At 44.5% G+C, this 24,298-nt stretch overlaps 1 protein-coding gene across 4 annotated transcripts in view; it reads left to right on the forward strand.

Annotated features, from left to right (window-relative positions):
- The window catches only part of LOC133064008 (RNA binding protein fox-1 homolog 1), a 436,966-nt gene that overhangs the window by 362,989 nt on the left and 49,679 nt on the right, over nucleotides 1-24,298 (forward strand). For all 4 annotated transcript variants that reach the window (XM_061153952.1, XM_061153950.1, XM_061153951.1 and 1 more), the window contains exons 9-10: nucleotides 7,506-7,638; nucleotides 21,620-21,659. In XM_061153952.1, coding sequence (XP_061009935.1) covers nucleotides 7,506-7,638; nucleotides 21,620-21,659 — 173 coding nt within the window. The remainder of the gene's footprint in view (nucleotides 1-7,505; nucleotides 7,639-21,619; nucleotides 21,660-24,298) is intronic.

A 24,298-nucleotide genomic window follows, 5' to 3' on the forward strand; every position in this document is an offset into this window, starting at 1 on the left:
AAAAGTGTTACACCCTTAAAGATCAGAGCCTTGAGAATGGGCAATCCTGTCTATTTTAGGCTATAGGCAACATATAGGAAAGTCTGATGGCTCAGCGGGTAAGAGAATCTGCTTGCAAGGCAGGAAACACGGGATTTGAGTTCAATCCCTGGGTCTGGACGATCTCCTGGAGGAGGGAATGGCAGCCCATTCCAGTATGCTGGCCTGGGAAATCCCATGGACAGAGAGGAGCCTGGCGGGTGGCAGTTCATGGAGTCACAAAGAGTCAGACACAACTGAGCGACTTGGTACAGCACATTACATTCTCTTTACATGGTTCAAGGATAAAGCCATTTTGGTTTTGTTTAACCTATATCCTAATCACCTAAGTATACACTTTGCAAATGCAGTTAACCATGCTCTATAAGCCAGCACACACGGCAGGCAAGTAAAAATGAATAAATCAGCTCCTACCATCCCACTGGAGTCTAAAGGAAGTTTGACAAACAGTTGTGGCTTTTTGCCCTTGAATTTGACCATTTGTCTTAGTTGCAAGACAAGAGAGCCACACTGTCCTGAGCCAGCCATAGAGGGGAAGTCCTCTCATGGAGACGGGAAGAAACACAGAAGGTGTAGCTGTCAGGCAAGGTAGGGATTATAAAGATTGCTGTTTCCCAGTATTCCTTGTTGCACACATTCATTGCAAAAGACTGATATTTGCTGGGTTGCTAGGGAGCTCCATGTGGGGCTGTGTGCAAGGAGGAACGTGACCAAATACCTTTTACTGATGGGTACAGAGGGGTACCACCTGTCTGGGGTGGGGGGAATTTGAGCTCAACTTCTCTGAGAACAAGAAACCAACCTCCAAACCCTGATACTGTGCAGCAATAAGGTGAATTTAAGCGAATGAGGGTGGGCGATAATTCCCAGCGCAGTGCATTTACCCAAATCATCTCCCTTTTCATCAGAATCACACGTATTCCAAGTCTGGTTGCTATTTTTGGGTCAGGATAGCATCTTCTGAGTACGAGTGTAGCAGTTGCCTTTATAAAGCTGATTGAGATCTCATGTATTATTTGCACACTGTTTTTCTGCAAATCTTGAGCAGCATGCTTTGATAAAGGACAGGGTTATGGTCCTTTTAAAGGAGACTGACATCTGTTCATCATCAAAGCATGTCCAGGCATGGTATTAGGTAGCTGATATGTTGCTGTGCTAGGCAGTTTCCTAAATCAAAGAGCAGAACAGATGAAAAACACTGCCTGCATGGAGCGTGTGTTTTAGCTATGGTGTTTTAGCTATAGTATTTTTTTTCCTTCATATCTGTGATCCAAGTTACTTGATTGCTAGTACTCCCAGGAGGATTTGGGGTAGGCTTCTTCAGAAGGAGATTACAAAATAAAAAGGAGGGACGATGAAGGCATGAAGGAAGGAATGGATGCTTAATCCATTCTGTGTACCTTGACACCGAATTAAATCTCAGAGAGTTTGGGATGCAATAGAAAAGAATAGCTTTATTGCTTTGTCAGGCAAAGGGAGCCACAGTAGGCTACTGCCTTCAAAACTGTGTGTCCTGACCTGGAGGGGGTGGTGAGGAGTTTTATGGTAATGGTTCAAAGAGGAGGAGAGCTTGACTAGCTCCTGGACATTCTTCTGATTCTGCCATTGGTTGGTGGTGAAGCAAGTGGAAGTCAGCACCACCAGTCTTCCGTTTCCAACTGGTCTGGGGTCTGTGTGCTGGTGGGCAGCAGGCAGTTAACTTCTCCCACCTGGTGGGGGTTTCAGAATCTGCAAAACAACTCAAGGATATTATTATGTGTATCGGTTAAGGAGGAGCCGAGACCCTACCCTGCAAGGCTGCACTGTTGTTTCTTAGCTGCTGCTGCTTTGTCCCTGCATCCCCTCCCTTTCCTAATTAGCAACTGTTTGAACCTGCCTGTTGGAACTCAGGGAAAGTCTTGGAGGCTGAATGAAGCTGATTTCCTGTAATCAAGAAATGGGGAACACAGACAGCCTTTTGTGCCCTGGAGCCCCACTGGGTTCTGTTTGGTTTCAGGAATGAGGGAGGGAGGGAGAGAAGAGGGGAAGAGAAGGGAATATTCATCAATGACAGTGATTAACTAGAGACTTCATGAAGAGACCCCTTGGCCAGCTGTAGACGGCAACAAGAAGGGATAGCTGAGCAGACATCCATCTGGGAAACTTACATGCCTGCTCCTGTAACAGGAAGCCCCTGTTACAATTTGTTGTGGTTGTTCAGTCACTAAGTCATGTCCGACTCTTTGCAACCCCATGGGCTGCAGGCTCCCCTGTGCTTCACTGTCTCCTGGAGTTTGCTCAAACTCATTCCTGAATGTTCACTGGAAGGACTGATGCTGAAGCTGAAGCTCCAACACTTTGGCCACCTGATGCGAAGAACTGACTCATTAGAAAAGGCCTTGATGCTGGGAAAGACTGAAGGCAGGAGAAGGGGACAACAGAGGTTGAGATGGTTGGATGGCATCACTGACATGAGTTTGAGCAAGCTCCAGGAGATGGTGAAGGGCAGGGAGGCCTGGCGTGCTGCAGTCCATGGGGTCGCAAAGAGTCAGACATTACTGAACAACTGAACAATGACAACATGTCCATTGAGTTGGTGATGCCATCCAACCATCTCATGTCTGTTGCCCCCTTCTCCTTTTGTCTTCACTCTTTCCCAGCATCAGGGTCTTTTCCCATGAGTCAGCTCTTCACATCAGGTGGCTCCTTATCTTACCTGAGGGCACTTGGCCTCCAAGGAAGTTGATGTGCAGTCCTTCCCTTGTTCCTTTAACACCCGGAATCTCTTTAATGCGCCCTGCTTGGGGCAGCCCAAAGAGCTTGGTAGGAAGACCTGCAAATCCCTTATCCTGCATTGAGAAGGCTATTTTCTCCCTGCAGCCAAGGGGGTACACAGCAGCATCCTGGCTTTCCCCTTCTAGCAGCTTGCATTCCCCTGCTCTACTGCCGAGCTTCTGTTTCATGTTCTATCTCAACATCTAAATCCTCCAAGAATTATTGTAAAACCTGCTTGTCGCTGAGAGGGATCTTGTCTGGCTCACTCCGAGCCGCAGCCAACGATAATGAATGGGTCAGCATAATTACCGCGTTTCCTCACACAGGCAACCAGCTGCTCTGCCAGATTGTGAATTTTTCATTTGCTTTATTTCAAAATCCAGGATGTTCCTCCCGAAACTTAATATTTGAACTGTGGCAAGATCGTGTTGGAATCAAAGGCTCCCTCGCTCCTTTTCTCCCCAGTGCTGAAGCCAACATCTCCTATCTCACAACTTTTGGCCTTTTAGGATATTAGGATTGCCCCGCTTTCCCCATTGAGGCTGATACCTCTTTGCAATTTCAAGAATAGTAGTTGGGGTTCCCAGGTGGCACCGTGGTGAAGAATCCACCTGCCACTACAAGAGATGCAACCGACACGGCTTCTATCTCTGGGTTGGGAAGATCCCCTGGAGGAGGAAATGGCAGCCCACTCCAGGATCCTTGCCTGGAGAATCCCATGGACAGAGGAGCCTGGAGGGCTACAGTCCATGGGGTCGCAAAGAGTCACACTCAACTGACCGACTGAGCACAGCTGAAACACCAGCTACGAAACATGGGCGCTGAGGGGCTGGCAGGCTGAGAGTTAAGGACTGCTATAGGATTTGTCTTGGCTGACAATTTTTTTTTAAAGTTTAAGAAATAACCTGGATGGTCTAAATGATATAAATAGAAAGATAAAATCATTCTGGCTTGGTTCTACCATCCTAGCATTTTGCTAGCATCATCCGAAAAGGATATGGTAGAATCCAAGAGACAGCCTGGCTGTCAGCTATTCAAGAATATACGAAGAATTCCAGATGGTAGTCAGTCTGTCTTCAACTTCCAGGTTAAGAGTGATAGTCCAGTCTGAGCAATTCCATGAATATAGGATCGGGAATAACTCCTATGGGAAATCCCACTACCTTCCCTTCCCAGCCTCCTGCCACCAATATGCAGCTACAAATCTACTCTGTCCAAGGACTCTGGGAGTAAGGGGAGCTGATGGAGTGAAGGGCTTCTACTCTTTCTAGTTATTTTTTCTTTTTATAGAAGAATTGATTTACAATATTGTATTAATTTATGTGGTACAACAGTTATTCAGTTACACTACAGATATTTTTTCTCTTTCCTTTTGTTTTTTTAAATTATGAAAGCATGATAACACAATTACAAGAGACTTGGAAAATACAGAACAAAATTACTTATAGTTCCACCATCTAATTATTTTTTAAAGTAGATACATTAAGATTTTTAGTTGGAGTTTCCATATCAAACTCAAAAATTGGTAGAGTGAATAGACAGAAGAGAAGAAGGATACCGTAGACCTGAAAAGCACCATGAACCGATTCAACAGGATGAAGATTTATACAATTTTCACACAAAAACAGGATACAAATTCTATTCAAGTTCCCATAGACAGGAGACACTGGAACATATCCAGGGACATAAAACAAGGTGCAAAAAAATGTCATGGTCTAAAGTAATTGGAGTCCTACAGAGTCTGTTTTCTGATATTCTTTAAAAATTCTTTTTTCCATTATGACTTATCACAGGATACTGAATATAGTTCCCCGTGCTATGCAGTAGGTCCTTGGTGCTTACTCATTCTGTACATAAAACCTTACATCTCCTAACTCCCACCTCCCCATCCGTCCCTTTCTGAACTCCTTCCCCCTTGGCAACCACCTGTCTCTTCTGTTCTGCATGTGGAGGGCTTCTGCTCTTGAACATGATGGCAGGGAGCGAGGCTGTTTGGATGTAAAGGGAGGTGACTTTAAGATCATATGACACACAACACCCTGAATTTGGCAAAATACATACTCTGGGAGAGGGGAGCTTGATGTGTCACCTTGACTCTGGGAAAGAGCCTCCTGGGTGGTGTGGCCTCTCTGAGCCTTTATCTTCCTATCAGACCAAGAGAAGCTGGGTCCTTCCCAGCCTTGCATGTTGCTACCGACACTGTCTAAAATCCCAAGAGAGATGGAACAGGGGAAACAGGGCTGTGGACATGAGGAAACCCATCCTGGTTCTTGTTCATTCCACCTGGCTCCCTCTCTAACAGGAGATACTTCAAGCTCTTGTTAGGCAAGCAGGATGAGAGGAGAGAAAGGAACAAGGAGAGAATGGATAGTCTGTCAGTCATCTGGTTAGACCACATCCCAGGGCTTCATTCACCCGTCTTTAAGTCATCCAGAATCAACTGTGTCCAGTATCTAGAACCTATTGTGGACAAAATCCAGGGGCTTCTGCTGATGTGGGGGGATGCACGGGGAAATGCAGGGATGAATGGGATCCAGTGGGGGCCCCTCAAGGAGCTGGCAGATGAATAGAAGAGGTAAACATAATAAATAAGTGATTTTCTTCTCCAGACCAGTACCCACGAGAAGCTGGGTATTCTGTGAACTAGAGTTCCTGGAGAAATGAAGGCTGGGATTGCTGCGTTAATGGTGTTAATGCACTTCCCTTGGGCTTCCCAGGTGGCGCTAGTGGGAAAGAATCCTCCTGCCAATATAGGAGACATAAGAGATGTGGGTTTGATCCCTCGGTTGGGAAGACCCCGTGGAGAAGGAAATGGCAACCACTCCAGTATTCTTGCCTGGGAAATCCCATGGACAGAGGAGCCTGGCGGGCTATAGTCCATAGGGTTGAAGAAAGTCGGACACAGCTGAAGCAACTTGGCGTGCATGCACACACTTCACTTACCTTAGGATATCCTGAGCCTTTCATATATTAATAGATCTCCTGGAGCAGTGGTTTTCCAAATGTATTTTCCTAAAAGAGCATCCCCTCCATGGGATTCACTGCGGGTAACAGTGCCTGCTGAGAGTGGGATGGGACGGGCATGACCAGCATGGTGAGAGCCTGTGATTCAGGGACTAGAAAGAGCAGCATGGTGGGGTGATGTCCTTAGGGTTTCATGGACCTGATGCATTAGGGTTTGCAGACATCCTAGGAAGAAGGACATCCCAGGCAGAGGAAGCTGTGTTAATTATCATGGGTCTCAAGCATCAGGCTTACTTTCCCTCCTAGAACTCTTGACCAAGTCACTTGGCTCAGAATTTCCGCACCGCCACCCCTGGGAAGATAACCCTGCCCACACTTTCTCTTTCAGAGTTGAGTCCTCATACTTCTCTGTAGTTATTATTGTTGTATAAATGGTTTTATAAGCTGTGTAAATGGATAGGGGGCTATTGGGATCTTAGTAGTGATTTGTTCGTAGGAGCATGAGGGGTCTGTACATGTCTGATGCATACACTTGTCTGTAAGTACAGTGTATTTCAATTAAAACATTTCCACTAGCAATATAGGCTCATAAGGGCTTCCCCCGTGACTCAGCAGTAAAGAATCCACCTGCCGATGCAAGAGCCACAGGAGACTCGGGTTCTATCCCTGGGTGGGGAAGATCCCCTGGAGAAGGAAATGGCAACTATTCCAGTATTCCTGCGTGGGCAATCACACGCACAGAGGAGCCTGGCAGGCTGTAGTCCATGGGGTCACAAAAGAGTCAGACATGATTTAGCAACTGAATAAGAAGCAACCCTAGGTACCTAAAGGGAAATATGGAAAAAAATTTAAACCAGGATGGAGAAAAGCTATGAGTAGACAAGCAACATTTTCTCATGAAGTTTAGCCTCACAGATAACTACAGACACATTGAAGTATGTATGTATTTGTATATATAATTATATACATATGCACACATATATAAATAAGCATGTATACATATTCCCATATTCATGCACACATACATGTGATATGCACACTAACACTCATGAATATTTTATATACACATATATACATAATCAGGCTTTCCTTGTGGCTCAGCTGGTAAAGAATCCACCTGCAATGCAGGAGACCTGAGTTTGATCCCTGGGTTGGGAAGATCCTCTGGAGAAGGGAACAGCTACCTACTCCAGTATTCTGGCCTGGAGAATTCCATGGACTGAATAGTCCACGGGGTCACAGAGAGCCGGACATAACTGAGGAGCTTTCACTTCACTATACATAATCACTTACACATGTACACATACTTATGTGTATGTGTACATATACACCTATGCATAGTGCATGCTCATCCACTTACGTATCATGCATAATACCTATATTGGCCAGGTATGCCTGTAAATAGATGATAGGCAGATGTGAGAACCCAGTACACATACATCTTGCAGTCTGCCTTTTTAAAAAATTAAGTTTATGCAGTGAGCATTTCCCATTAATAAGAATCCTTTGTGAATGTTTGCCCTCGATCTTGGTCCCAGGGATCACTGAGTTAGCCCATCCTCTGTAGAATCGAACCTTGGTCTCCTCCCTCCAGCCTGCCTTTAGAAGTCTGACTCCTGGAAGGAAGGGGTGCGGGTGTCCGGCCCTGGCCTACGGCGAGCAGGGTCCTGGGTGTGTTTGTTGAGGGGGCACGGTTCCCCCAAAGGCAGCCGCGATCTGAACCTTCTGTTCTCTCCTCCCGCCCACAGTGCCCGGCTTCCCGTATCCAGCCGCCACGGCGGCGGCCGCCTACCGAGGGGCGCACCTGCGCGGCCGTGGCCGCACCGTGTACAACACCTTCCGGGCCGCGGCGCCCCCGCCCCCGATCCCGGCCTACGGCGGGTAAGTGGGGAGCCCCCCACCGGGGCGGGCCTCCCGCCCCAGCACGCCAGCCCCCGCCCCAGCACGCCAGCCCCCGCCCCGATCCCTGCGTGGTGCGATGGAGTGCATGCCTGCCTTGACCGGCCCTCCGGAACCGCCCAGCATGCAGCCCGCCCGCTTGCGGTATAGCACCTTGCAGAGTCTTGAAAAATGAGTGTAATTTGTCTTGTCATGGTTGGTGCCTTTAAGCATTCTACATGTCACATGTTGTTATGGAAATTCTCTTTGAGACTGAATGCTGGAGAACAGAGAAATGGTTACAGCCCAAGACGTCCTTCTGATGATTGCAAACATCTGGTGATTAAGGAGGTTGGATCACATACGCCCCTTGAGCCTCTCTGCTGGGGAGACAGGAGGGTTTAAGACGGAACAATTACCAGGGTGGTCTTGTCCCCCTCCCCAAAGATATCCTGTGCTTCAAGGTGTATGAACCTTTGGCCCAGAAGAGAAAATTAGGTGAGGAGGTGTACTCTTAAAGCTCAAAGAAATTGGAATTGACTCATTGCGTGGGATTTTTCCAAAATGGTTTTGCTTTCCTTTTTCCCTCTTTGAGGAGAATTTGTTTGCAGATTAATTTGTTCCCCATGGCCTGTTTGGTCTTTCTCTGCATGGACTTTGCTGTTGCCAAATGAATCTCAAGGAATGGTGGTGAATGCTATTAAAAAAAAAAAAAATGGTACTGGTGTAATGGGTTGCAGTTTCAAAGTGCTACCCTGTCTGCTTTGCTATTAGGAATCTTGCTGGTACATTCTGGGTCCCTAGCATCCTGTTAGGAATCCTTCTAGATTATCAGAATATTCTGGACCCCTGGAATCGGAGAGAGAGAAGTCCCTAAAGCAGTGGTCCTCACAGGACACTGGGAAAGTCTGGAGACCTTTTTGGTTATTGTGATAGCATCTATTGGGTGGAGGTTGAGGATGCTGCTAAAAATCCTACAAAGCGCAGGACGGCCCCCCACCCAGCCCCCCAACACGAAGAGTTACCAGGACCCAAATGTGGCTTCCCCGGTGGCTCAGGGGTAAAGACCCTGCCTGTCAATGCAGGAGACTCAGGTTTGATCCCTGGGTTGGGAAGAGCCCCTGGAGGAGGGCATGGCAACCCACTCCAGGATTTTTGCCTGGAAAATCCCACAGAGGAACCTGGAGGGCTGCAGTCCATACAATCACAAAGAGCTGGACACAACTGAGATGACTGAACACACACACACAGGAAAACTCAGCGGTTCCCAGCACAGCCTGGCGCAGGTCTTCTCTGGTCAAGGACTGGCTTTCTGGTCTCTAGAAAGAATCTGGTTATATTCAGGACTGTGTGAAAGGGTTAAATGCATTTTCTATAGCTCTTCAGCTTATGTGTCTTTTAGAAAACCTGAATAAGCCTAGATCATGTCTATTATGTTGATGACAAAGGGAGACGCTCTTTGTTCATTATTTAGTCATATCTCACCCATTCCAGAGTAGAACATTTGAAGTGTTTTAAAAACAAATGCACATAACTAAAGTTAAGGATATTAAGAAATGAGACTCTATGAAATCATTAGAAAGGGGAAATAAAAGAGAAATAAGACAATGTCCATCATTTCTTAAATGATCATTAGACTTTGATTAATTCTGAGCTTCTTAGGGCAATTCTGAGCTTCTACTGCAAAAACAGTTTTGTTTTGTTTTTTACTGAAAAGGTGGAGGATCATAACAAACCAAGGATGAATTGACCTTAAATTCTCACAGTCCTTCAAAATAATACATCTGTGTGTCCTAAGCCTTTTATATCTGACCAAGTGTTGTGAGGAATCATTGATTATATAGTGATTATCTCCAGTCCACAGTATTGAGCCCACTTTATAGATCCAGAAAGGCAGAAACAAAGATTTATTATTGCCAAGGCCCCAGAATGAGTAATGAAGAAAAGAAAGAATTACCCTCTGGGCTCATGTAATGACTGAAGCAAGATTCATAAGCGATACATGCAAAATTGCATGTTTATATCATATTAGTTTGTCTGAAAATCATTATCTTACCTCAGTAGATGTAAATTGTCACTTTTCAGTCTACGTACCCTTGATATCTCATTACTATACCAAACAGAAAAATAAAATAAAATTATATGACTTATCCTCATATAAGCAATTTATTTTAAAAAAATCTCTGAATAATACACCTGCTGTAAAATTGAAATTTGCTAACTAATAATGAACTTGCTCTTTGCTAGGAATAGCCAGGCATAACTAATGAATGCCACATTTGCCAGGGAGAGACTTAGGCGTCTCCAAGTGGTAAAACACATTCTTGGTGACTGCTTTGTACATGATTTCACTTTAATATTCCAGCCATCTTCCTAATCATTTTGGTTGTAATGGTGGATTGTGCCTCTTTGCTGGCAATATTATGGCTGGAATTCTGAAATCACACTTAGTAGAAAGGTAAAATTCTCAAGACAGGAGGACCAGAAAATTTAGAAAGGCTAGGGATGTGTATGTCCATGTCTGCATGTTCTATTAGAGCAGAGTACTGGTCAAAAGGAGGAAATTCAGCCAGTTGCCTGGGTGTTTTGCTGGATTATAAACTGCCTGGAGTGCATTGGTACCAAGTGAAAAAGTGGGAACTGAGCATCTTCAGTGAAGGCTTCTTTTTCTTCATTGGCTTATGCTGAAGGAGTCCATAGTGGGAGGAGAAGAAGGAGCAGTTCATCTTCAAACAAAGAGCACCAAGGAGGACACAGAATAGACCTTGGCTGGAGTGGAGAGTCCTAATCTGTGTTGACTGAAGCAAGTAGCAGAGAGGTTGCAAAACCCACGTCTCTTTCCAGGAAGTGATGTCATCAGGATTCAGGAGATCCAGGGGATGGTGTGGGTTTCTTATAGTTTTCCGTCTTCAGAGTCCTTTGGTTTCCCGGTTCTAGATTTGACTGTCTTTCTTCCAGTCCAGTTCTGCTCACCATTGCCTCTCTCAGCTCCATGAGCTGAGCATGCCGAGGCAGATGGCACCTTTGAAGGAGTTTCTTACAGGCAGGCAGAGGCAGAGGGAACACCATAGATGCTAACAATTTTAAGACACGTGGAAGTGGAAAGATAGGCTTTTGAGGGAGTGTTGCTGTTCAGTCCCTCAGTTGTGTCCAACTCTTTGCAACCCCATGGACTGCAGCATACCAGGCTTCCCCTGTCCTTCACTATCTCCCAGAGTTTGCTCAAACTCATGCCTATTGAATTGGTGATGCCACCCAACTATCTCATCCTCTGTTGCCCCCTTCTTCTAAATCAGTTACACTTCAATTAAAATCTTTTACAATTAAAAAAAAAAAAACAAAACAAAAAAGGAAAGAAAACCCAATCGGGAAAAATTCCGGTCATTTCCTAAGTTGTATTGTTAAAATCTCATTCTGTGATTTTCCTTCACATTCAGAGATCCCCTCTTTTTTATAAGTCATCATCTAGCAAACTGCATTTTGGGGGGAGAATTTATTATTCCCCTTGTCACCAATTGAAGATGTATCTGTCATCCTAAACTTCTGCTTATCGTAAAGAATCTAATCTGAAAACACTGTTATTAAAATCTCAACCAAAAATGTGTCATTTATCCTGTGTCCATGTATAGCTTCCTTTTTTTCTTTGGAGGGGTGCGGAATTTGGAAAACATCCATAGAACCTCCACGGTCAGTTTTGTGGAACCCTGGGTGACCCTTGGAAGTATCCAACATCAAGGCAGTCACCCAGGAAGATTCACTCAGAGTGCCCTGGCATTCATTCATTTCCTTTTATTGATTTAGTTTTTCCTTCACATCCTGACATTTTCTGAAGTTCCTCCCATAGAATAAAGAACATAAGTTATGAAGAGCCTTATCTTCTCTTTTTCATATAGCTGAACAGAAAGTTATTGTGACATTAATACATGATCATCCCTGGGGAGGGGAATTCTGCCTGGACCAGGATCACAGGAATGAGAGGAAAGCCTCAGATTGCATTAGCTAACTCCTTATTGATTGTCAACATTAACTGAGTGAGAATGGGTGATAAGTTAGAAAGCTAGTGCCTACACAGTCAATAGGATTGTTGCACTCCTATAAAGACATAAATTACCGGGCAGATAAGATTGCCTCCTGCTGTTCTGTCTCATGCTGCCCTTGGTAGCTTAATCTCTGTAGGCACAATTGCCTTAGCAGCTGGGTAGAGACTATACCTGCCTCTGAAGTGTTGATAGAAGATGAAGTAGGGAGATGAGTGTAAGGTTACAGCTTCATCCATTCCATCAGATGGCAGGTGAACTGTTGCTACTGTAGTTGCTGTTGAGATAGGCATTGACTTTTTATTAGCTGCCCATACTCCTCTCTTTCTCAAGGTCCCATTTTGCTTGAGTTGAACACCCACAATTCTGCATCCATGAGTTACTTACCCCTGGGCTGTGGGGGTTGGGATGGGGCGTCTGCTGTTAATTGACCTCCATCCCATGTAAGCCACAGAGATGGCTTTAGACAGAGGTACTTCAAGTGGCTAATGGAGTCTGTAGATTGGAAACAAAATATTAACTAGTGAACAGTGTCAAAGAGAGTTGATGGGACCATGTCATCCATATTTCTTCTTGCATTTGATCCCAAAGTCAGTGCCAGACACCATGTCCAGTCTGTCTTCCTAGGACTCACATTGGGGAGAAATTACCCATTGGGTGATTGCCATCTGAGGGAGCTTGTAGGCTGATACTCTGTGGATGAAGATGGCAGATAGAAGCATCAGAAAAACATATTCCAGACTCAGTACAACACCAGATGTTATAGGACAGTGGTTAAACCATAATCCTCATCTGACAAAATCCCATAAGATTGTTTTCATCAAGTTCTTGTTCTTGGTTAATTAACAAAGAGCGTCTTATCAAGTTCTGGGCTTCCCAGGTGGTGCTAGTGGTAAAGAACCTACCTGCCAATGCAGGAGACATAAGAGAAGTGGGTGTGATCCCTGGGTTGGGAAGATCCCCTGGAAGAGGGCACGGCAACCCACTCCAGTTTTCTTGCCTGGAGAATCCCATGGACAGAGGAGTCTGGCAGGCTACAGTCCATGGGGTCCCAAAGAATCAGACATGACAGAATCGACTTAGCATGCACATAGGTATCCAGTCCTACTATGTAACAGGCAACTTGTATGAGACTAGAAATACAAAGAACCATAGGAGATTTTTAAATTGTTATCATTATTCTAAGTGAAACATCCAGCATTTTGCAATAGGTTTTCATCTTGACTCTCGGGATATTTTTGAGCAAGGTATTCTGCACTTTCTCAGGTCATTAATTATGACACATGTATGGTCAGTTGCTCAGTCGTGTCTGATTCTTTGTGACCGCATGGACTGTAGCCCACCAGTCTCCTCTCTCCATGCAATTTTCCAGGCAAGAATACTGAAGTATGTTGCCATTTCCTCCTCCTGGGGATCTTCCCGACCCAGGGGTTGAACCCATGTCTCTTGTGATTCCTGTCTTGGCAGGTGGATTCTTTAACCCTGAGCCACCTGGGAAGCCCTGTTATGACACATCTATGTGCAACTTCTTAGAGTTACCTTGTGAGGTATTTTGAGGAGACTATGCTCCTCTGAATACAAAAAGATATGGTGATATCCCTGGGAGAAACTTTATACAGTTGGCTAGTACAAGAATGAAGCCCATACATAGCGCTTCAGCGGCTGCTTTCAGGTTAGGTCCTGAAGAAACCTGTGGAACTATGTGGGTGAACCTTTCTTTCTGTGAATCAACCATGCTTTCTGGTTTTAATTTATAAATGTCTCATGCTCGGATGTCATTATCTGATGCTCAGAAACTTTCTCAATTAACATAAGTTATCATCACCTATTCTCAGAATACTTTCCAGAATTCTCTCTAGCTCTTTGGCTTTTTTTTTTTTTTTGGTTTTGCTGTGAGTTCTTATTTAAATTCTCAGCCAGTTTGAAAATCTAACTTCTCACATTAAAAAGAAATGCACTCTTCATTGAGTGCATTATAAGACAAGCACCATAAATGAGTAGTTCTTAACTTTAGGGGGAGAAAGTGGAATGTCACAGATGTCTTTGATAATCTAATTAAAAATATGTATTTTTCCCTGGGAAAATGTCAGTGTCCTCACGCTGCACAGTGATGTACAAATGCCAGTGAGTTTATGGACCCACCTGATATCCATTCTAAACCAACTATGGTTTAATGCATTTGAATGCATTACAGTTTTTTTTCCCCCCATTTGGAAGGGGCAGCAAGATACGCCATCATTAAATAACCTTTCCTTTAAGAATGTATTGGTGGTTGGGATATATTACATTATTCAAACAGATTGTGTAGTCTGGGCATCCCGTACTTTCTTTCCTTTTCCGTAAACTAATTTGCTGTAGTGCAATCATCCCCTGCTTGCATTCATCCAAATATTTAACTACTGTTATTACCTTTCTAAGAAAATGAGATGTGCATTCGAATTACATTCTTGCAAAAGCATATTGCGGTCCCAAAGTGATTGACAAGCAATACAATTACCTTTGCATGGCTAGACCGACCGCCTCTGCATTAAAATGGGGTTGCACCTGTTCTATGCATGATGGTAGCTCTCTTCTCTTGTATGGGGCCATGGCTTGTTTATCGAGAGCTCCATAGTAGACATCACCCCCCACCCTCCTCTCTCTTCGTTTATGTTCCTCCTCTCTCTTCGTTTATGTTATTTCGAGTGCACCTGTTTAGTGAGGTTTTTAAAAATGTTTGAATACATTCTTGGAAACCATCATGAGTCTTTGTAACAGCTTACTTGAAACCAGTTCCTATTTAGAATAGGGCCTGGGCTTCCCAGGTGGCGCTAGTGGTTAAGAACCCACCCGCTGATGCAGGAGACATAAGAGAATGGGTTCGATCCCTGGGTGGGGAGGATCCCCTGGAGAAGGGCATGGCACCCTACTCCATAGCCTGGCAGGCTATGGTCCATATGGTTGCAAAGAGTCGGAGACAACTGAATTAACTTAGCATGCACACACTCTAGGAGGCTGGCCTTCAGTGTTCTCTCGAATGTCACGGAAGATGACACGTGGAGAGTGGTACTCTGTAGGGCAATAAGTTTTCTAGTCCTTGGACCAGCAGTCTCAGCTTCCCCTGGGACTTGTTAAAAATGCAAATCCTTAAACCCAACCTCCCCCTCCTTCTGCATCTAGCTGTATTGATTCAGAACCTCTGGGCTGGGCGTGGGGCCCAGCCATCTGTGTTTTGATGGGCCCTCGAGGTGGTTCTGATGCCGGCTGAAGTCTGACCACTGCTGCCTGCCATAGCAATTAAAAGTTTGGGCTGTGAAGCCAATACAATACAAGCTAGGCTACAATCCCAGCTTTGTCAATACCCAGCTCTCTCTGTCTCACTTTACTGATGTCAGAAGAGGCTATTATCCATCTCATAAGGGTATTTTGAGGACTAGGTGGGGTCATGATAACTAGGTCAGGCTAGAAGGACAGACACAGGGCTTCCCAGATGGCTCAGCAGTAAAGAACCTGCCTGCCGGTGGAGGAAACACAAGAGACTTGGATTTGATCCCTGGGTGGGGAAGATCCCCTGGAAAGGGAGGTGGCTGCCCACTCCAGTATTCTTGACTGTGAAAATCCCATGGACAGAGGAACCTGGCAGGCTACAGTTCAAAGGGTCACAAAGAGTAGGACATGACTGAAGCCACGGAGCATGCATGGATCCCTTCCCATACTCGAATCTATATTAATATTTGGTTAAGTATTATTATATTGTTCACTCTTACATCACCTTCTATCTAGCCTCTTGTACTGGTCTTCTAAGTCAGAGTCTGGTTCTGAGGAGTTGTGTGTGCTTGTTTGGGAGCTCTTAGCACCCTGACCAGGGATTGAACCTATGCCTCCTGCAATGGAAACACTGAGTTATAACCACTGGACTTCCAGGGTATTCCCAAGGTCCAATTTTTAAATTTGATCTCCCTGCCCCTCCAACTTTGACAAGAGTCACTGATGTTGTATAACTAGATGAGGATTCTACCTAGAATTGGTCGGGGTCACCTTCAGTTCAGTGCAGTCGCTCAGTCGTGTCTGACTCTTTTCGACCCCATGAACCACATCACACCAGGCCTCCCTGTCCATCACCAACACCCGGAGTTTACTCAAAGTCATGTCCATTGAGTCGATGGTGCCATCCAACCATCTCATCCTCTGTCGTCCCCTTCTCCTCCTGCCCACAATCTTTCCCAACATCAGGGTCTTTTCAAATGAGTCAGCTGTTTGCATCAGGTAGCCAAAATATTGGAGCTTCAGCTTCAACATCAGTCCTTCCAATGAACACCCAGGACTGATTTCCCTTAGGATGGACTGGTTGGATCTCCTTGCAGTCCTAGGGACTCTCAAGAGTCTTCTCCAACACCATAGTTCAAAAGCATCAATTTTTCGGCACTCAGCTTTCTTCATAGTACAACTCTCACATCCATACATGACTACTGGAAAAACCATAGCCTTGACTAGACAGACCTTTGTTGACAAAGTAATGTCTCTGCTTTTTAATATGCTGTTTAGGTTGACCATAACTTTCCTTCCAAGGAGTAAGTGTCTTTTAATTTCATGGCTGCAATCACCATCTGCAGTGATTTTGGAGCCCTAAAAAATAAAGTCTGACACTGTTTCCATTGTTTCCCCACCTATCTGCCATGAAGTAATGGGACCAGATGCCATGATCTTAGTTTTCTGAATGTTGAGCTTTAAGCCAACTTTTTCACTCTCCTCTTTCACTTTCATCAAGAGGCTCTTTAATTCTTCACTTTCTGCCGTAAGGGTGGTGTCATCTGCATATCTGAGCTTATTGATATTTCTCCCAGCAACCTTGATTCCAGCTTGTGCTTCATCCAGCCCAGCATTTCTCATGTGTACTCTGCATATAAGTTAAATAACAAGGGTTACAATATATAGTCTTGACGTACTCCTTTTCCTCTTTGGAACCAGTCTGTTGTTGCATGTCCAGTTCTAACTGTTGCTTCCTGACCTGCATACAGGTTTCTCAAGAGGCACGTCAGGTGATCTGGTATTCCCATCTCTTTCAGAATTTTCCACAGTTTATTGTGATCCACACAATCAAAGGCTTTGGCATAGTCAATAAAGCAGAAATAGATGTTTTTCTGGAACTCTCTTACTTTTTCAATGATCCAGTGGATGTTGGCAATTTGATCTCTGGTTCCTCTGCCTTTTCTAAAACCAGCTTGAGCATCTGGAAGTTCATGGTTCACATATTACTGAAGCCTGGCTTGGAGAATTTTGAGCATTACTTTACTAGTATGTGAGATGAGTGCAATTGTGTGGTAGTTTGAGCATTCTTTGGCATTGCCTTTCTTTGGGATTGGAATGAAAACTGACCTTTTCCAGTCCTGTGACCACTGCTGAGTTCTCCAAATTTGCTGACATATTGAGTATAGCACTTTCATGGCATCATCTTTTAGGATTTGAAATAGCTCAACTGAAATTCTTTCACCTCCACTAGCTTTGTTCATAATGATACTTCCTAAGGCCCACTTGACTTCACATTCCACGATGTCTGGCTCTAGGTGAGTGATCATATCATTGTGATTATCTGGGTCATGAAGATCTTTTTTGTATAGTTCTTCTGTGTATTCTTGCCACCTCTTCGTAATATCTTCTGCCTCTGTTAGATCCATACCATTTCTGTTCTTTATTGAGCCCATCTTTGCATGAAATGTTCCCTTAATATCTCTAACTTTATTGAAGAGATCTCTAGTCTTTCCCATTCTACTGTTTTCCTCTATTTCTTTGCACTGATCGCTGAGGAAGGCTTTCTTATCTCTCCCTGCTATTCTTTGGAACTCTGCATTCAAATGGGTATATCTTTCCTTTTCTCCTTTGCTTTTTGCTTTTTTGCATTTCTTTTTCTTGGGTATGGTCTTGATCCCTGTCTCCTGTACAGTGTCATGAACCTCTGTCCATAGTTCATCAGGCACTCTGTGTATCAGATCTAGTCCCTTAAATCTAAAAAGGGACTAAAAGAAATAAAGTCCCTTTATTTCTCACTCCCACTGTATAATCATAAGGGATTTGATTTAGGTCATACCCAAACAGTCTAGTAGTTTTCCCCACTTTCTTCGACTTAAGTCTGAATTTGACAATAAGGAGTTCATGATCTGAGCCGCAGTCAGCTCCCAGTCTTGTTTTTGCTGACTGTATAGAGCTTCTCTGTCTTTGGCTACAAAGAATATAATCGATCTGATTTTGGTGTTGACCATCTGGTGATGTCCATGTGTAAAGTCTTCTCTTGTGTTGTTGGAAGAGGGTGTTTGCTATGACCAGTGTGTTCTCTTGGCAGAACACTATTAGCCTTTGCCCTGCTTCATTCTGTACTCCAAGGCCAAATTTGCCTGTTACTCCAGGTGTTTCTTGACTTCCTACTTTTGCATTCCAGTCCCCTATAATGAAAAGGACATCTTTTTCATTCATGACAGAATGTGGTCCACTGGAGAAGGGAATGGCAAACCACTTCAGTATTCTTGCCTTGAGAACCCCATGAACAGTATGAAAAGGCAAAAAGATAGGACACTGAAAGATGAACTCCCCAGATCGGTAGGTGCCCAGTTTGCTACTGGAGATTGGTGGAGAAATAACTCCAGAAAGAATGAAGGGATGTGGCCAAAACAAAAACAACACCCAGTTGTGGATGTGACTCGTGATAGAAGCAAGGTCCAGTGCTATAAAAAACAATATTGCATAGGAACCTGGAATGTTAGGTCCATGAGTCAAGGCAAATTGGAAGTGGTCAAATAGGAGATGGCAAGAGTGAACATAGACATTCTAGGAATCAGCGAACTAAGATGGACTGGAATCGGTGAATTTAACTCAGATGACCATTGTATCTACTACAGTGGGCAGGAATCCCTTAGAAGAAATGGAGTAGCCATCACAGTCAACAAGAGTCCAAAAGGCAGTACTTGGATGCAGTCTCAAAAACGACAGAATGATCTCTGTTCATTTCCAAGGCAAACCATTCAATTTCACGGTAATCCAAGTCTATGGCCCGATCAGTAACACTGAAGTAGTTGAACGGTTCTATGAAGACCTACAAGACCTTCTAGAACTAACACCCAAAAAAGATGTCCTTTTCATTATAGGGTCACCTGCTGTCACCTCCTAATGGCCAACCCTCCCCCTTGATGGGCAGTAGTCACTCAACATATATTTATTTACATTTTCAGGGTAGAAAGTGATGTGTTAGCTATCAAGTGAGATACAATGTTGAGGAAGCTATTGGGTATGACTTTCAGGATGAAATGAGCCCCATCACCAATGCCTTTCATATTTGACTGATATTTAAAATTATTGGACCAAATGAGGATCAGAGGGTCATAAAACATGATGCTGGTGTTTACAGGAGGGAGAAAGAAATCCATCTGGTGGGGGTCAGGACACTGTATAAAGCTCATAGCAACGTAATGTTTGACTGTAGCTATGACCACAGATAGCTTGGGCTTCCCAGGTAGCTCAAACAGTGTAAGAGTCTGCCTGCAATGCAAGAGACCCAGTTGAATCCCTGGGTCAGAAAGATCCCCTGGAGAAGTGAATGGCAACCTACTCCAGTATTCTTGTCTGGAGAATTCCATGGATGGAGGAGCCTGGCAGGCTACAGTCCATGGGGTCACAAAGAGTCGGACACGACTGAGTGACTCACACTTTCACCTTCTTTGCATAATCCTCCCTTGACGTGGGCACCTACTCCCCTCTTTCCCCATTTCACAGCCAAAGAAGGGACGCTCAGGATGCTCAAATCGTTAGTTCCAGGGCCCCTAGCTGCAGATTGCTGAGGCTGTGATCCAGGGGCCCGTGTGCTTCCCATCTAATTTGGCTCTCGATTGGTACTGTGCTTTTGGAGGAGGTTATGGGGAGATGAGGCCATCCCGACACCAGGATCAGCACGTGAAAAAGGTGTGACAGTGTGAAGCAGCATTCAGAGCTGCTCTGATCTGGCTGAATGATCAGTGCTGGGCGCAGTCTTGTTGGCAGAGGCCGGCCCTGCCTTCTGACCCCCGGCAGACAGTATCCTTTTTTGTTGGAAATGTTGAAAGCAAAATCAAAGCCTGGCTCAGGATGCCACACACTCAGTATCTGGGATTAGGGTTTGACGCTGCTTGACAAGGGCTCTTGTGAACAGGAGCCCTTTTCGATCCACATGAAGACAGCTGAAAGCCATGTCTACCAGCCTCCTTAGCATGTGAAATCTCTGCCCCCGTGTTTAAAGACAGTGGTACTGGGGGTTCAGCCATTCGGCTCGGAAAAGCTCTGAGAAGCCCACGCGGTGTTCTCCAGCAAAGCAGTGTTGCTGCCGTGTGCGTGTGCATGTGCGTGTTGTCGGTGCCTCCCTCGGCTCTGTGTCCTCGGCCTTCCTGCGGGTCTGCTCTGCTCCTGAAACCTGCTGAAATCCTTGGGTAATCGACATCTGGTTTTCAGTTAGGACCCCAGCTCCATTCAACGGTGGGGCACGTGGGTCCTTTGCCAGAATCATAAATCATCTGTAAACTCCATGGGAAGGTTGTAATAACAACAGTTACCCTTTGGAAAACATGCCTTTAGAAACTCGCATTTGTATATTTGAGACGTCTTGCAATCTTGGCAAAAGCCTATGAGGTGTGCAGGCTATGTGGGGTCTGCACTAAACCCGTTTCAATGCTTAGGAATTGTACGTCAGTTTCCCAGGGTTACAGACCTTCTTCCTCTGGCTATTTCGCTCAAGGTAAACCATGAGACTTCTGGAGAAGTCCAGGATCTTTTATTTACCCCTCCTGTGAATTCTCTTCTCTCTGGGATGACTCTGTGGACAGGGATCAGAGAGCTGCTGCGAGGCTTGGCTCGTTCAATCATCACGTGCGGTTCTGCTCAGTCTGGATATAATTTATGTGAATGTACACACAGACATAGACATGTGCACATAGGTGACACGTGAGTACACATAGACACACAGGTGTGCAAACATATTACTATATGCATCATATGCACACTATCTACATTCATAAACGCATGCATTTACATGTACAAACTAACAAACACACATATATGCTTAAATCTGGGGGCTTCCTGGGTGGCCCCATGGTAAAAGAATCCACCTTTCAATGCAGGAGACTAGGGTTCAATCCCTCAGTCAGTAAGATTCTCTGGGGAAGGAAATGGCAACCCACTCCAGGATTCTTGCCTGGAAAATCCCATGGACAGAGGAGCCTGGCAGGCTGCAGTCCATGGGGTTGCAAAGAGTTGGACACGACTAAGCAACTGAGGAAGCATGCATGCACACATGTACATGAATCGCACACATACACAAATGGCCACCTGTGACCCTGCACACACATCTGCATACCTGTTCACAGACCCTATAACTAGAGATATCCTGCTCCCTTTCCCATAACAGAGGGGCACGTGGAATTACCGAATATTAGAGTGTGAAATACTAGAGTGTGAAAGAATATAGAAGAAAATCTCTGAAATCCTTTTGATCGTGCAGCTCCCCTGAGATCATTCAGCTGTAACCCTTATTGAACACATCACATCCGTACCCCTATACTTATCGATCATATATTTTAAGCAGATGATTTGTTTTTCTGGGAAGGAGCCAGGGGTCTGGCTGAATGCAAGCCCCGATCCTCGTATCGGCATGGGCCACTTAAAACATACGTGAATCCTCTCTGCATCTGCACCCCTCTGGAAAGTCCACTACCCAGAACAGCATTGCCACCGTGTTCTGATTCTGGGCCCCCACCAAACCCCAGCTTCATTTTTCTCAGTCTGACAGACTGCCATTGTCTCCAACCTCCTTAACCAGCGTGGAAACGATCCCCGGTTCCTGAGTCTTGGCCGGCCCTTGTGACCAGACTAACTTGGCCCGTGCAGGGGTTGGTGTGTCTGCATGGGGAAGTGCACTAATATGAATGTTTTTCTTTGTGTGTGCACCCTTGCAGTGTTGTTTACCAGGATGGATTTTATGGTGCAGACATTTATGTAAGTATCCATTAACATGCATGCCACCCTTGTTTCTCGCCGGAGTCATTCTTTTTACAAGTTTGCTGCGATTTCTCAGCTGGGTGCCACTATTTCTGCTTCCCGTGGGAAAGAGTCAAAGGCTCGGAGGACAGACTGCCTTCTGCTCACGGTAGCCATCATGCTATTGAGTGAATGGAATGAACTCCTTGATTCATTTCAGAATAAGTGAATTTTATTTATTCAAAATAAATAAAATACTGACTTTTTCCCCATGTCCAATTCAAGACTTTGCCCCAAAAAGAAATTCTCTCCCAAATTCTCAATTGGGATCTCTGTGTTTTTAGTCTGATATTTAAGATGACAGCTGAAGTTACCAGCTGTAGAGGGTAAAAAGATATTTTCATGGCTAATGTTTTTGATGTTTTCTTGTATACATTGAATTGTTTATCATAATAGCCCTAGAAAGACATTCCCCGTTTCTCTCTTTCCCCACATTGATGGTTTTAGCAAGAAACATCTCCTAACAAGATATACATCCACTTGAGCATTCAACTCTTATTTTTTTCAACCCCTGATTTCCCTCTATTTCCCTGAAATAGTTACCTGACTTAGAATTATTAGTCCAATTTAGGATTGTTTGTTAAATGGTACCACTTTATTAAGCTTCTCACTTTTAGAGAAGAGGAGGATGTTTCTCATTATGGGGCCATAATTAAATTTACCTAACTTGATCTAGAGGTAGTTATTCACCATGGTGTGATATTAGCATCAGTGTTATGAAAATGACTTGGAATAAACACAACTTAAAAGAAATGGGGGATATTTTCTAAGTCACATCATTATTTTCATTATGAGTGACCTCAAATAAATTCAGTGGAATCATATTTGTTGTTTTATAGACTAGATAACAAAGAAAAATATAGCCATATTCCTGATCAAATTGAGGCAATTTACTAGAAAATAGGAAAGATGCTAGTTATTTAATTTTCTTCCCTTTGACTTTCAAATAATTACAATTTTGAGCCAGAGTATTAATCTCCATCAATGATGAACTTGGGTTTTATTATTATTGCATTAAGTACATTTATTATAATCTGTGGGTTAGTTTTTATTTTTTTTTCCCGTAATAAAATGAAAGAACAGCCTATCTGTCTTTTATTCACCCAGAGAGCAACCAGTTTCCTTTTTGTGTATCTACCTCTATCCACTCCTTCTCAAGTCCTCTTTTTCCAAACTTTGAGTTTGTACCATTTAAAATAGAGAAACAGGCAGGGGCTAAAGAGTATGGACCTCCTCCATATCCTCAGATACCCACTGATCACAAACATCAATCTATCCCCTTCCCCTAGGGTAGCTTCTGGATGGAGCATGCATATGGAGGAAGTGAGGACTTAGTTGGGCTTCCCTGGTGGCTCAGATAGTAAAGAATCTGCCTGCAATTCGAGAGACACGGGTTCGATCCCTGGGTCAAGAAGATCCCCTGGAAAGGGAAATGGCAACCTCTCCATTGTTCTTGCCTGGGAAGTTCCACAGATGGAGGAGCCTGGTGGAGCCTGGTGCAACCAAGGGGTTGCAAAGAGTCCAACATGACTTAGCGACTAAACAGCAATAACAACCCCTTGAGATACAGCTATGTTCAGATGACTGGAAATGTCCTCCCTGCTCCCTTTTTTAAAAAAAGAAATGATGGTTAAAGAGGTTCATAAAAAGACACACAAGGTTCTGTTTTTATTTAAAGGAAGTTTGTGGCTGGCTTGTTCAATCTCATTAAAAATAATGCACAGTGAGTAGGTCCAGGGCCATCCTGAGGGGACCTGGGACATGTCTTAGACACACTGGTCACCTCCACTGGATCTAAGCCAGTTGTTTCTTTTTTCATTTTACTGGGCAGAGTTGTAAGCTTCTGGCTTCAGTTACTTTTAAGGAAGGTGATGGGAGTCTGCTCTCTGCTTCTTCCTACTCAGATCATCCTCAGTCTTGACAGTGGATCAGAGCAACCCAACAAGGACAACAGCAGGGAAACTAGGACCACTGACCTTTTGTACACACCCCACCTTCTCCAGCACATTCTCCTCTTTGTTGCCCAAGGTCCCTATCCCTCCCACATCATGGTGGAGCCCTCGGGCATCTCCCAGTCCTGCCGAAGCAAATAGGATTTGAAAGACCTGCAAGGATCCCTGTAACTAGCAAGTCACAACCTCCTCTGTAGAAATAGCTCCTCTTAAACTTTGCAGGGAAGAGAGGATTGAGGGGGGAGAGAGAGAGAGAGACAGCAATGATCAGATACCCTGAAAGAGCTGGAGGCGATAGATGTGTTATAAGATGCTATGAGCCAGAAACTAAGGTTAAAAACCAGGGATGCTCCTTTGGGCCGAGTGCAAAGAAAAATCATCTTGCTTAGAAGCCCAGCTCTGCAGGAAAAAGGCTGCCTGCCCTGCTCTGACCCAGCGCCTATGGCCACTCACGAGAGGACAGAGAGGTCTTCTAAGTCAGCAAGAAGGGTCACAGAGGTCACTACCTGGGTCTCTTCTACCTGGGGCATCACACACACACACACACATGAATACACACACACACACCTTTATTTGAAAAGGTAGCAATTGAGCTTCCATAACTAGCCTATCAAACCTACACATTCACTCATTGCTAAGTGACAC

This window comes from Dama dama, chromosome 10 (assembly GCF_033118175.1).
Source record: "Dama dama isolate Ldn47 chromosome 10, ASM3311817v1, whole genome shotgun sequence".
In the NCBI taxonomy this organism is placed as follows: Eukaryota; Metazoa; Chordata; class Mammalia; order Artiodactyla; family Cervidae; genus Dama; species Dama dama.